The sequence below is a fragment of the Mirounga leonina genome, unplaced genomic scaffold (genome assembly GCF_011800145.1).
Source record: "Mirounga leonina isolate KUSES-001 unplaced genomic scaffold, KU_Mleo_1.0 Mir_154, whole genome shotgun sequence".
Classification (NCBI taxonomy): domain Eukaryota; kingdom Metazoa; phylum Chordata; class Mammalia; order Carnivora; family Phocidae; genus Mirounga; species Mirounga leonina.
Genome location: NW_023270389.1, coordinates 3,101,606 through 3,115,978, shown reverse-complemented (window position 1 = coordinate 3,115,978; position 14,373 = coordinate 3,101,606). Strand labels below are relative to the sequence as shown.

The 14,373-nt window shown below is 58.3% G+C and overlaps 1 protein-coding gene across 1 annotated transcript in view; it reads right to left on the bottom strand.

The window, feature by feature from the left end:
• Positions 1-8,228: 8,228 nt before the first annotated feature.
• Positions 8,229-14,373, bottom strand: part of KIRREL1 (kirre like nephrin family adhesion molecule 1) — an 85,062-nt gene continuing 78,917 nt past the window's right edge. The window contains exons 9-15 of the mRNA XM_035009886.1: positions 13,608-13,734; positions 13,426-13,526; positions 11,966-12,164; positions 10,693-10,800; positions 10,425-10,564; positions 9,767-9,844; positions 8,229-9,651 (exon numbers count right to left, since the gene is read on the bottom strand). Of these exons, the coding sequence (XP_034865777.1) occupies positions 9,175-9,651; positions 9,767-9,844; positions 10,425-10,564; positions 10,693-10,800; positions 11,966-12,164; positions 13,426-13,526; positions 13,608-13,734 (1,230 nt within the window). The 3' untranslated portion in view covers positions 8,229-9,174. The remainder of the gene's footprint in view (positions 9,652-9,766; positions 9,845-10,424; positions 10,565-10,692; positions 10,801-11,965; positions 12,165-13,425; positions 13,527-13,607; positions 13,735-14,373) is intronic.

Sequence of the window (14,373 nt, the reverse complement as noted above, 5' to 3'; positions counted from 1 at the left end):
GGTTGTTCAGAACTCACTCTGCAGGCAGGGCGCGGGAGAGGAGGCAGTCAGGGAACCACGTGGCAAGAGAAAGGGTTTGCAGAATCAGAAATATTTAACTTAGGAAGAGGTGTCTCCGAAGAGACATGACGTCATGGCAATAACTGGGGCTCAATATCAAAAGGGCTGCGTGGGGAAGGGGGGCTGGTTCCCCAGACAGCAATGCCCTGGAGGCTGGATTATAACCATTGGGTGAAAACTGCAAGGAGGCAGATTCATGCTCAATAGAAGGAAGACATGTCTTCCAATTAATCCTGCCAAAATAATAGAAAAGCCTGTTTTTTAAAGTGATGATAATAAATTAGCAACACTGCACGTTTACATCTATTAGGTTGAACCATATAAAATTGCTGATGCTCAACCATTTCTGACCTAGAAAAAACAGCAGTTTCATATGGCTTGACTTACTACATTTTCCCATCTCGAAATAATTCCCAAAGTCCTTTTTAATGGCCTGCAAGTCCTCCCAAGATCTGTTCCAGTTGCCTTTCCGACAGGATTTGCTAGCGCCTCTCAGGACACCGGCAGCTGGGCCTTGAACACCCAACACTCCTTTCTGCCTCGGGGCCTTTGCAATTGCTCTTCCCTCTGCCTAGCATATTCTTTCCCCGAGCTTACCCTTCCTCTTCTCTTATTGTCCACCCCCCTCTTCCCAGGATCCCGGCCACCTACCCGTACCCTGCTCTGTCTCCCCCTCCACCTGCCGCCACCCATCATTGTCCTGTGAGCGCCATGACTGCAGGCACTCGGTGCTGCCCTGCGGCACCCCCAGGGTCTGGAATAGTACCAGACACGTGGCAAATGTTCAATAAATATTTTTGGCATGAATGAAGGAATGATTTTTTTATCAACGAGCAAACCGAGGCCTGGAAGGGTCAAATGATTTTTCCCAAAGGCGCAGAGCTGGTGCCTGGGGAAGCCAGAGGGAAGTCCCAGCATTTGGATCCCCAAGTCCAGACTCCGTAAAAAGCCACCCTGCTTCCCGGGCTCGAGGGTCTTGATGCAGAGCCTGTCTCTGAGTCCAAGCAGGGCCTCCTGCTTTGGGTCCATAGTTGGGCCAGGTGCCCCAGAGGTACCCTCAACTCTTGAGTGTGTGTCCCTGTTAGGCATCTATTTTAGAGAAGTCTCCAAGAAGAACAAAGCGTTGGTCATCTCCCAGGCCCGCACGACTGGGGTTCCAGACCAGGAGCGTGGGCATGACAGTGCCTGAAGTGAAGTCCCGACCAGTGTCTCTTTCGGGGAGCTGGAGCATTCATCTGAGCCTCAAAATATGAAATATTCCCCAGTTTGCAAATGAATGCAGGATGTGTGTGCATAGCGACCACCAAGAGAGCAGTATTATGTGGAGAGGAACAAAAAGACAAAGCTCCCCGTTCAATTCTGGGAGCTGATGGCTCTGCTCCCCAGGAGGCTGCCTCTGTACAGCTAATTACAGTGAGTAAGGAAATGGAAAAGTAAGGAAGTGATCTTTCTCCTCCCCCAGGTTCCGGCTTTGCGAAGAGCTGGTCTTTTGGTTTTAGAACCCTGGGGGCCGGCCAGATAGGCTCTGCCGGGCCCATCCCCTGCTATCAGGTCACTGCTAGAGCTGTCAGCATCCAGCGCACATGTGGGGGGGCTGGGGGACGTTGGTGGCGGCAAGGTGTGTGTCGGTGCTGCAGAGTGGGGGTAGGATGCTGCCAAGGTAATCAGCTCGCATTTGAATAGCATTTAGCAATTTGCAAAGGGTTGTGTGTATCTCCTCCCACTGAGCGCTCACATTTTGCACAGAAAAGGTAGCTCAGAAAATGTGCTGGGGTGCCTGGGTGGCTCAGTTGGTTAAGCGACTGCCTTCGGCTCAGGTCATGATCCTGGAGTCCCGGGATCCCTGCTCGGCAAGGAGCCTGCTTCTCCCTCTAACCCTCCCCCCTCTCGTGTACTCTCTCTCTCTCTCATTCTCGCTCTCTCAAACAAATAAATCTTTAAAAAAAAAAAAAAGAAAAGAAAATGTGCTGACCTGGGGGGGGGGGGGGGGGGGGGGATAGTGGAGGCATGAGGCACTGCTGGGGGGCAATTGTTGACCGTGTCGATGTCTCTAAGGAAAGGGGCCCAGGCCCCCGGGGCAGATACCCACCGCTCCCCTTTCTCCAGGCTAACAAAAGCTACCGAGTAGTCCTGTGCTAGGAACTCTGCTAGGCACTTTGTGTGGGATAGGAGCTATTGTCAGTTCATGGAGGAGAAAAGTGGGATGTAGAGACCCGAGGTCAGGCAGGAGCAAGCGGAGAAGGTCCGCGTTAATCAGGATGGGCCATGCTGTGTCACGGTAACAAGCAACTCCACACTCTCATGAACTGAACACAACAAAGATTCATTTCCCCCTCAAACTCCATGTTCATCATGGCTTCGCGGAGTCATCCAGGGACCCAGGCAGAGAGGGACCCACTTTATGAAGCCTCACCGTCTGGAATAAATGAGCTCCTGTGGCCAGGCAGGCAGAGGAAGAACTGGAGGGTCTCACACTAGCGATTAAGAGCTTTGGTCTGGAAGTGACAAGTCACTTCTGTTTATAGCACACTGGCCCAAACTAGTCAGGTTGGCCTTGTCCAACAGCCAGGGGGCTTGGAGAGACCCAACGTTAGCAGGCATTGGCCATGTCCAACCTTGTGCAAACTCACTTGAGAGCCCATGCTTTGAGTCACCATGCTGTCCTGCCTCATGAAACCCCACGTCCTCGAGGCGCGCCCCCCCCCACCCCAGCTCAGTGCCCTGCGTGCACGGGGCTGCTGGCTTTCCTCTCCTTCTCGCCATCCACATCCCTCCAGCACACACAGAACCACTGTATGCCAGGTGGTTAGGATCCTAAAATACATGATACATGATCTCTGTGTTCAAGGGCCCTTATTTTAAGAGGATAGTGCTAATGTGTCCTACGCATAACCCTGCCCTCGGAGCAGACAGCTGGAAATGAGATCAGCCCCCTGCAGCTCACCTGTCCCGGGACTTCCCGGGAGGGAGCGAAGGTGAATCAATAATGAGTCAGGCAGGGCTTCCTAGAGGAGAGGGCCTTTGAGCTGGGCCCTAAAGATGAGTACAATCTGGAAATGAGGAGGCAAAAGGACAGGCGCATTCCAGGCAGAGAAGGAGACCTGAGGCCTCAGCACAGAGGCGGGCGGAGCGGTGGGGCATGCCCCCAGGGCAGCACTCCATCTAATGGCAAAAACACTGGGGGAGTGACGGGGAGAGTTGAATGAGCCCGTCCTCTGGGAAGATGGTCTGGATGGAGATCAGTGGGGACCTGAACTTCAGACTTTGGTGAGGAAGGACAGACAGGAGGCTGTCTGTGCCTCGGGCTAGAGGACTTCACAAGGAGGGAGTGGCTTTTCAGACTCTGCTGAGCTTGGCGATTACCACTTGTCCTCAAGCTGGGGGTGACTAAAGGGAGCGGCTGGGGCCCCCGTCACAGGCAGAGGCCTAAAACATGGGACAAGCTCCTGTGGTGCCTTTGTGTCAGGAGCAGAGTGGTGCCCTCTACAGCTCACAGGCTTGTCCCCAAGAGCCTGCTGGCCCCGTGCTGGGCTCTGGGGATGCAGAGAGGAAGCAGGTGCCTCCCACTCGGACCCACCACATACCACTCGGCCTAACGGACTCACCTGGGTCTCCATGTTTGCACACCTGCTTCTTCTCTGTTTTTTTGCTTACTCTATTCTGTTTGCTTCTGGCCCCCAACTATCATGCCAGGTTTTACCTGCCCCAGTTCAACTTACCTGGCTGCAGCCCCCAGGTCCACCTGCACCTGGGCCTCTCATTCCTGCCCACGTGGGACTAGCCTCAAGCCACCGACAGGCTCCTGGTCCTGGACACGGCGTCTCCCCACGGCTCCCACTGCACCAGCCCCTCCGTCAGCGGGGCCTCTGACTGTGACCTCCGACCTTCTTGGAAATGGGTTGCATTACCTCTAAAGCATTTTTCAGCTCTCCCATCCCTACCTCTGTCTCTGATCGTGTCCTGTGTCCCTTGCACACAGAACGCCTACCGTGGACCAGCTTTGGTTTGCGTGGCTGTTACGTGGATGATGCAAACAATAAAGCCTTTTATCTCTCTGATGATTTATAGCTTTCAAAAAACATGATCTGAAAACAGCCGTTTTTCCCCCAGTGATCCTCAAACGCTCCTGTCAAATGACCAAAGTGAAGTCCTTGCAAAGGCCACTACACTCCAGGATTTCAAATTTCTCAGCGGGATGGCCCATGCGGGCCTCCACAGCACCTGCTCACATCTCCTCACTCTGAACAAGAAGGCCACAGGTTTGGGAACTTCGCTGCTGACCCAAACCTCTGCATCTTAATAAATGCAACCCATCTGGCTCCCACCCTCTCCCAGTTCCTTCGGGATCCGGACCCCGGGGTCAGTCGCCCCCTTTCCTGTCCCATAATCGGATTTGGCACCAAACTTTAGGGTGCGGTGACCTCCCGCCGTTTGCCCCCCTCCCCCCCCCACAGCTGCCAGCTTCCCTGGCCGCAGGGCCCTGCAACAGCCACAAATATAAGTAACCACCTGGAGGATACAAATAGATCCTCTCTGCAATCTCAACCCCAAAATCTCTCTTTTCCCCAAATTTGACCATTTCACCCCAAATCAGGCAAGCTTTTAAGTAACAAGAGCTGCTCATGCCTTAAATAACACAAAACATGGTGCTTTTTAAAACATTTATATTTATATATATAAAAAAATTAAATATATATAATATATAGTGTGTTTGAGACTAAAAATATAGTACATAATATTTAAAAAAAAGGAAAATGAAAACAGGCAGAATAGGAAAAGGCGTGAGGACACACAGACACACATTGCTAAAAACCTACGATGGTCTGTCCTAACAAAAATAATATTTTTTTCTCTTCTCTTGTCATCATGGATCCATTTATTATTGGGGCTTGGGAGGAGAAAACTCAACTGGAGCCCGAAGTAGAGGCTGTGACCCCGAGGGTGGTCGGGGTGGAGAGCGTGACCTTCGGGGCCCCAGGGCTCCTCTGGGTGGACTTGGTGCAGTCAGGCCTCCGGGCGGCGCTCGGTGGCGCTCTCCCCAGTGGGGGGTATTCCCGGGGCAGCGTCTGATCTCCAGAAACAGGTAGAAGGCCCCACAGCCCACCGACCCTCGAAAAGGCCCATGGTTGTGGCCAGCGAAAAGCCAGGAGCAGGGGCAGGAGGCTGGCGGGAATGTGGTAGTTCTATGCAAACGGAGCTACTATTATTATTATTATTACTGTTATTATTTTTAAGGGCAGGCTTGTACCAGAGCCGCCCATATGGCCTGTGACTTCTGCACAGCAATGCTTTCTCCAGGGACGGGACCTGGAGCTCCCTCACAGTGATGCAAGAAAATGGGAACCTCCCCCAACCCCCCCATTCTGGAGGGCAGGGGAAGGCAGGGACAAGGGAGGGGGATACTTAAATGCTAGTTTTATAGCCTCTTCACAAAAATAGATGCCTTTCCAAATTACATCCCTCGGTCTATGGAGTGTCCCGTGACCATCTCCTCACTGGTCCCACCAGTCAGGGCCTTCACTAACACCTTTCAGGTGATTCCCTAACAAGAGGCTCAAGGCGGGGACCGGCCGGGGACACAGAGCACTAGAGTGGTAGAGAAGCCTCGGTTTCCACGGCCGGGCCGGGCGCTCAGTCCTGGAATGCTGTCCTCAAAGTGATGGGCCTGCAGATGGGGGGTCAAGCTGACCTCTTCCACCCCAGGCATGGCGTTCGGGGGAGCACTGCTCCATCCCTGCTGGCTCCCCTTCCTGACCTCACAAGGGCTCTGGGGCTGGGCTTAGAGGGATCCAGGATTCAGGATGCAGTCTGAGCCCCCCCGCGAGGGGAGAGACTGCAGCTCACCCACAATCACCAGGGCCTCTTCGAGACCCAGAGTTTATGTCAAAACTGCTCTACCCTCTTCCCTCTACTGCTTCACAGAGGGGTCAGCCATGCTCACAGCGCACCACCTGGCTCAGGAGACCCTGGCCAGCAGGTTCACCTCCTCAGTGAGAGGGCTGCGCCGTCCCTGGGCTCCTAAGGACGGCGTGGACGGTGGCGACTCCCAGCTCCCCCTCGGTCAAAGCTGCCCAAAGCCAAGGCGCCAGTGGTGGAGTCTCCCTGCCCCACCCCGGCCACAGACGCCTTTGCCACACCGGCAAAATTGAGTGGGCTCCCAATGTGAGCGACCATCCCCAATCGTCAGAGGATAAACGCACACCAATCTCACCCAGGCTCAGGGTATGCTTGGTTGCTGTTTGGCATCCAGGGGACCCTAGTGGAAACTTACTCGTAACACTTCCAGCAAGAAGCCCACAGTGAAAGCTTTTTTCAAGAGAGGAGAACCTTCCACCACCCCCATCCCTTCCCTGCTCACGTCCTGTTCCCAGCTCCTCACCAGGGGTGGCTGGGCCCTCCACCTCACCGAATGAATACAGCAAGAGCAGAATAATTCTAGGGTTGTGCAACCCTCCCCCTATTTTTAAGGCCAGAAAATCGGGGGCAGTAAACGTAAAGAGGTTAGGCCAAGGTCACTTCACCCCATCCTGAAGCTGGGGTCCCCGATCTCCTGACCCTTAGCGCCTTGCTCTTCTCACTAAGAAAAGAATATCAAAGGCGATCAGGATCACCAAGGTGACCACATCAAGTACTCTCGGCACCCTGCTGGAGGGCCCCAGCCTCCAACAGCAAAGCTCTACTACGTTCAAGGGCGCCTTCCACTCCCCAGAAAAGCAATTCTGTTTGGCCCAACGGGCAGGCCCCAGTTCCGATTGTGATCAGACGAACAGCGTGCAAGTTGCAGAGGGCAGAGAGGGCCTGGGGCGCTGCTGTCTCTCTGTGCCTTGCACTGTGCACGCTCCATACCCAGGAGGGGCCGGTTACTGGGTTAAAGAGCAGAGAGCAGAGAAGGAGCTCTGGTCACAGGCTTCTGAAAACTAATGGTCCCTGTAGTGTCAGCTGAGTTAGCTAGTGACCCTGGGCCCCTCCTCTTCATCATTTCAACAGAATGGACCCAGCACTAATAAAAGGGAGGAAACAGAATGTGGCCAAACCCCAAATACAAATGAATATTTTTTGGAATATTCCTGTTTAAAGAGCCATCACCATCTTTAGACTTTAACTGTTTGGATTACACATGGCTTCTATTTCTGCGAAGATAACCAGAATATGCGTGAATTCATCTGCACAGGAACCCGCATCCTTACCAGACCTTCTCCCGGGGCTCACATAAAATGACTCTGTAGGGAGGGGTCAGCTCCCAGGGGTAGGGGTGGAATGCAGCTGGAGCTGGGACGATGCCCCCCCACCCCCAAGAGACACCCAGGATTTGCCCCTGTTGCTGCGGAAGGGGAGAGGCAGCCTGCCAGGCTGGAACTGAGCTACCTTCTCCCTGGGCATTAGCTGGTCCTTACGAGCGGGGACAGTGAGGAATGTCACCCCACAGACCCATCCGCAAGGGTGGTGATGGCCCGTGGCTGATGAGCATGTAACTCATTAAAGCAAACATGACTAATGAGTGGTGACCAGGAGAGAGGGCAAAGCGCGTTCTGGGGATTGCCCCCGAGGCCCCGCCCGTTGGGAGAAGGGGAGGCCGGGGCGGGGGCACAGTTCTCTTTGGTCAGAGGCGGCGGCTGAGAATGGCCATGTGGAATGTGTGTGTGGGGACAGCATGGGCGTGACTGCCTGCAGTGCCCTCCCGTGCCACCTTCCTCCCTCTCCGGGCCCCTCACCCGCCGTCCCGGAAACTCTGCAACACCTGACGGCGTGTCTGGGGCTTGCAATACCCATCCCCCGTGGCCCCCCACACAGGGCCGGTCAACCAAAGCTGGGCACTCAAGGCACTGAAAGTGGAAGAAGGAATCTGATTGGTCCAAGAAAAAAAAAGACACTTAACAAACCAAAACCTGTCTGCAGAGACTATCACCCATGCCCCCGGAAGGTGGCCTCCCCGACCAGCTGGTGGGCAGGACAAGCAGTCTTGAGAGCCAGTCCCCCTCCCTAAGCCTGTCAGAGCCCATCGGGGACAGGTCTTTCCACCTGAATGTTTAAAAATGGATTCAAAGTGCTTGGAAATTCAGAGTAATGGACGGTGCTAGGAATCTGGAGGAGAGCAGGTGGCCCCTTGCCTTCCCACTGGGACTTGGGGCGGGGGATTCCCTACAGCTTTTTTTTTTTCTCCCCAAATGAGGTTTTCATTGTTTTTTGTTGTCTTTGAAAAATAGCCTATAGCATCCGACCCTCACACCACCACTCCCCAGATAGGCTCAAGAGTTAAAGCCAGGATACAGGGCAGGCTGGGGAGGGAAGGGGCTCCTCTAGAGGGGGTTCTGGAAACCGCTCTGAGGCACACAGCCTTCCTGCTGGTGAGTCAGGACATGGTTCCCCCACCGTTCCTTTCTGCATGGGGACCCCGTGATCTAACTGGCTGGCCCTGCACAGAGGAGAGAGAAAGGGGCTACTGGACAAATCTGGATCCTCTGCTGACAGACAGGTGTCCACGATGAGCAGCCAGGACAGCTGGCCCTTTAATCCCAGCTGAACGAGGGCCGGATCTGAACTCAGTGCCAGGGCTGTTCTGTGGACAGCTAAAATCAACCCAAGGTCCCTTCTGCAGTCGCGGAAGGGAAGATGCTGCCGGGCTATGAATGCAGAGGACAGAGGGGCTGGCCAGGCAAACGTGTTTCCACATATCTGTGCCTGGGCCACCCCCACCCCCCACTGCGTGTCCCCCTAGGCCAACGCCTGCTCATCGTCACACATCCCTGTCCACTTAGGGGAGACCAAAGGGGTGGGGCAGAATGGGAATGCTAAAAAGTGCCCCCTCTGCTCGGCACAACCTTCGCGTCCCTGTCCCCGTGCTGGGGCCAGGCGAGAGCGCAGGTCAGAAGAGACACGTCCTCCCGAAGAAGAGGGAAGGGCAGGCCCAGGAGGCTGGGGCATGCACAGAGCACCATCCTCGGGACGGGGTGTTTCCGGGAGACCTGCTCCCCACCTGCCGCGGCGGCGGCGGCGGCGGCGGCGGACGAAGGCTGGTCCGGGCCGGGAGCGACGCGCAACGCCCCTGAATATCAGGGACCGGCTGTGAGAGCCTCGTCCTCTGCCCCGCAGAGGCGCCCCGGCCGGGCGCCGGGCCTACACGTGAGTCTGCATGCGCTGCTGGAACCGCGGCCCGTAGTCCGAGTGCTGCGAGGTGTAGGAGAAGCGGGTGGCCGTGGCGTACTTGCCGATCGGGTCGTACGCCTCGAACGGGGTCCGCTCCAGGCCGGACGGCGGCGCCTGCGGGTAGCCCAGTCGGTAGGCGGGGTAGCCCGCCGCCGCGGGGAAGGGGTGCGGGTTGAACTTGTCGTAGTTCTCATAGGACAACGTGCCGGCCGAGTCGGCGCCCGCGGGGGCGGCGGGCCCGGGGGCGGCGGGCTCGGGGCCGAAGTCGGACGCGGGGGCGCGGCTGTACGAGCTGAGCTGCGCGTAGCCGCTCGAGTGCGAGAGGCGTGAGGCCGGGCGCCCGTCGAAGCGCGCGGGCCCGGGGGCGCGGTAGTCCGCGTAGAGCACAGCCCGCGACGCGGGCCGGTCCTCGTGGGCGCGCACGTTGTAGTAGCCGTTGGTGGGGTCCTGGGGACGAGGGGCGAGGGCGCGGTGGAGGCGCGGCCGTGGTGCACCTGCCGGTCCCGCGGGCCGCCCGCATCCCCCTGCCCCGGCCTGCGCCCTGCCCGCCCCGCGCGCGCACCTTCATCTCGTACTCCTCCCGCGTGTCCATGGCGTCGCAGCGCAGGTCCTGCTTCAGGTCCACGTCGTCCTTGAAGGACTGCGGAGCCGCAGGGTGGGCGTCAGGGCCGGGCCGGCCTCATCCCGCGCCGGCCCCGCTCCACGCCCAGGGGCCGCTGGAGGGGCTTGGGGCCCCGGGCGCACTGGAGTTCTGAGCCTGAGCCCCGCCCCGGAGAGGCTCCGGGGCGCCGGGGGTGGGGAGAGGCCGGAGAGCCGGCCTGGCACCGGGTTTGTCACGGACGCACAATGTGACCTTGGGTGTGTCACTGTCCCTCTCTAGGACTGTCTCCTCGTCTGAGCTATGGGGCAGTTGGACCAGAGAACTTCTAGGGGCTTCCAAGTCTGACTGTGTGGGGGAAGGATGGGGCCAAGCGCGGGCCTATGGGGGGCCCCACATGCCTCTCTTCTGCTGCAGGGGAATCAGCCCGGGGAGGATGTGTGCGTGCGTGCATGTGAGTATATGCAGGAGCATTTGTGCGCCTGTGTGTACACACGTGAGCACGTGTGAGCCTGGGCGTGAGTGTGGCAGGGAAGACAGAGAGAAGGTGGTTCGTAGAGCTGGGGCGGGTCCCAAGAACGTGAAGAGGGGAGTGGGCCAGGAGGAGCAGGAGGACCCTCACCGAGTAGATGGCCTTCATGACCCGAGTCGCAGTGGACACGCTGGCTGTATCATCCTCCCGGTCTGAATGCATCGTAAGTGGCTCGCGGTTGACAGTCTCCACCTTGATGTCCAACTTCCTCAGGGTCACGTCCTTGCGACCTGGACAGGGAAGGGCAGCCTGGACGCGCTCTGCCAGCCGCTACGGGCCAGGCCTAGGAGCGCGGGGGTCCGTCTGCGGGGGGGGGGGGCGCCGTGCGCGCGCGCGCGGGGGGGGGGGGCATACTCACTGCCTTTGCGGCGGCGGTAGAGGAAGAATACCAAGGCGATGAAGAAGAAGGTGAGCAGGACGCCCGCACCGATGGTGGCCCCAGCAATGATGCCCACGGGCAGCACCTCTTCAGAGGGAAGGAGAGGCTGGGGTGAGGCTGGTGGCTCACGGGGACCTGAAGGCCAGGTGCCAGAGCTCCACCGAGATCCACGGACAGGATCGGTGTTTGCTCAAGTCAGAGGCAGTTGGAGGGGAAGGTCTGCATTGTGTCTGGGTTTAGGCCTGAGCTTCGGCTTGATCAGGCTTGGGAGCATGGCCATGTCCCATCCCTGCAGCTGTGACACAGCGTGATCCTGGCCCTGGGGGCCCACCCGCCCCTCTGCAGCCCACCTGCTTGCGAGGCTTGGCCTCGGCTTCCTGGGCTGGGCTGCTCTTTGAGGTTAGCTGTCTCCACAGACTCCAACCTGTCACCTGTGTCCCCACCTCTCACCACCTCCCAGGCCCCACCCCATGGCCAGGGCAGCACCAGCACCCGCCCTCCCAGGGCTCGCACAGTTCCTTGGCTTCCCTGCTCCCCAGAGCTGAGTAGGACCCAGGGAACCTCCTCCAGCTTCCTCTCCCTCCTGGCAGTCCTGGATGGATCAGATCCTCGGGAGGCTCTTCCCCTCCTCGCTGGGTCCTGCCGCACTCCCTCCGCTCCGTTCCTCCCCACCACCCCCTCACTGGCTCTCTCAGCTAAGACGCACCTGACGGGAGCCCCCTCCTTTCTCTCCCTCGTCAGAGCTTCCAAAAAAGTCAAAGGCAATTTCTCCTTCGACATGCAGCATCTTAAGGGAGGAAGCATGTGCCTCCTAGTAGATGAAGGATTCTCGAAGAGGTGGGGCACCACAAGCTCCTGGGCGCCTGCCACGTGCCTGGTGTTTTATAGATATTCTTACTTCATCCCCATGCCAACCCCGTGAGGTCGGTAGTAGTACACCCTTTCATGAAGCATCTGCTTTTCTCCACCTGAAGTCCTTTGCTCCCACTCCGTGTGCTCCTCCACTGACCCAAAACTCCCTCAAGGAGCAGGACCGCGTCTTGGGCACCGCCATCCCGGCTGCCCCTCGTGCGGGGCCCGGCGCAGAGGGGAGGCTCAATGAATGTTTAAAAAAGGGGGTGGTTTTCCCCAGGTGAGCATCAGCGCAGGCTCTGGAGGGTACGCCCCGGGAGAGTTGTCTCCCCATGAGGACTGCCAGGGGAGGGAGGAGGGAGCAGAACCCCCAGCTGCCCCGCACCCTGGCCACGGTCACCTCGCTCTTCCAGCTGGATGATGGCCGTGCCGGGCCCAAAGCTGTTCCAGGCCGTGCAATTGTAGTGTGTCTGGAAGTCTGCCTCCATGACATTGTTGATGGTGAGCGTGGACAGCACCCCACTGCCCGAGTTTGTCCTCTCCACCGTGTAGCGCTCCAGGGTCCCCACCTCCAGGAAGTTCTCCTTCCATGCCCAGGCCTGGGGTGGGGAGGGCAGGGGGGGATAAGGAAGGAGCAGGTGGCAGAAACAGCTGACCCGCCCTCCAGGCATCCTTGTCCCGTGTGCCCTGTGTGTCCCTCAACCCAGCCCAGTGCTCACTCTGCAACAAACCCAAGTCACACCTGCTGCCTCAAGCCTTGGCATGGGATCTCCAGTCTAAGGGAAACAGTGGCTACCAACACAATGGAGATGTATGCCAGGAACATGCAGATATGCTTAGGGACATTCTTTAAAATGCAGATTCTTAGAGCTTAACTCTTAAATATGCAACTCCAGGGGAGAGGTCCAGGAATCTCTATTTTTCTAACAATCCCATGGACGCAGGTGCGGCTGGGCCAGTGAACCAATATTTGGCAGCCCTGATGTCCTGGATGGGGAGTCAACATGCGGCCCTGGGCCTGGCTCTCCCTCGAGCCCCTGTGTGGCCTCCCCTCCCCTCTCTGGGCCTCCGTGTCCTCATCTGTAAAAGCAGAGAACCAGGCCGGAGTTGGATGCCCGGGGTTTGTCCAGCTCTGGTGGTCTGAGAGTCTTCAGCTTTACCTGTAGCCAAGCCGCAGCCGGCCCCACACGAACCCACCCGGGGGGCTCTGGAGACCCATCCCAGACTCTTAGAACAGGGAGGATCTCTCGCAGCCTCCTCCATCCCTGAGTTCCCGGTCGGGACACCCCTTTCCTGTCCCCTCCCTGAGCACTGGCTCCTTTCCAGGGATCAATCCTCCTAGCTCTGCAAAGAAAGCCCCTGGGAGCCGAGCCGCCCGCTGCCCAGGCGGCCGTGGTAATGAAGTGTCCCTGGGCAGCCCTGGAGTTAGCCAAATGGTCATTAAATGTGATGAGGGGCTTCACGGTTAATGGTCATGGGAGGAATTAATGGCGCATGGTGTGGGGAAGAGGAGAACGGAGGGGGGAGAGGGAGCGGGTAGGAGGAGGAAGACAGAAGGGGGCAGAGGGCCGGGGAACCCAGGGGCAGGGTGGAGGGAGGCTGAGGAGAGGGAAGGAGATGAGGCAGAGAGAGCAGCCGGGGCGCCCCGGCCTCTCACACCTGTTGCTGCGGCCATCAGGCAGGGACACTGCCCCCATTTTGTGGATGACAAAACTGAGGATCAAAACACTCAGTAATTGGCTCAGGGTCACGCGACTAGTGAGAGAGGGGGAAGTGGCACGTGAGCAGGGACGGGGGCAGAGGGACGCAGCCTCCAGGTGGCTGGCTGTCCTCGGGCCCTGTGACAGTCGCGGCACTCACAATGCGGTCCGGGGGCGGCGTGCTCCCGATGAAACACTCCACCTTGCCCCCGTCACCCCTGACAGCATATTGCACCGCCTCACTGGAGATAATGGGGGGCCCTGTGAGCAAGAAGACGCGGTCAGGGCCGGCGGGACATCGCAGCACTTGCCCGCCCAGGCCCAGCCCCGAAGGCCGCTCACCGTTCACGTAAAGGGGCACCTCCCTCTCGGCCACGCCGATCCGAGGCACGATGGCCCGGCAGGTGTACGTGCCCGCATCGGCCTGGGTCACTGACTTCAACAGCAGCTGGTTGCTGTTACTCAGGACCTGGGCAGAGAGAGCAGCCTCGGGTGGGGAGCCAGGAGGCCTGGGCCCCTGGGTCCGAGTGGGGCCCCGCATCGGAGGCATCGGGAAGAAAGCAGGAAGGGCCACAAGTGAATTCCCAGAAGGGCAAAGGGTGCATCCCCTGACTCTAAACAGGGCCGCACTGAGGCCTGCCGTCTCTGCAAGAGTGGGCTGAGAAGGGCGGAGGCCAGAGAGGGCAGCTGGCGCTGCGTGGTTTCCCAGAGAACTCAGCCTCTCTGACGGTCTGTTCTAGAGCTTTCCCTGCCAAACAAGGCAGGAAGTTTCACCCTGAAATCCCTCTTCCTGCAATTCCAGCCCGAACTATCTAACGCAGGGGTCTGTAGAGCTGCAGAGTTCAACCCTCCCACCCTCCTGTGTAGAATCATTCACCGGACCTGCAGAAACCACCCCCCCCCCCCCCCCACACATAGGTCCCCCGTCCCTCCCATGGTCACTGAACTTGCCAGCTGTTCTGCGGGGACAAGTGGGTTTTGCTCCCCAGCACTGACCGCCTCCTCCAAATCCCAAGACCCTGGAAACACTCTAGCTTCGACTTGAAAAGTAATGCTGCACCAGCCTCGCCCCACCCCCGCTCTCCCACCTGCGACCGACTCCTTCCTC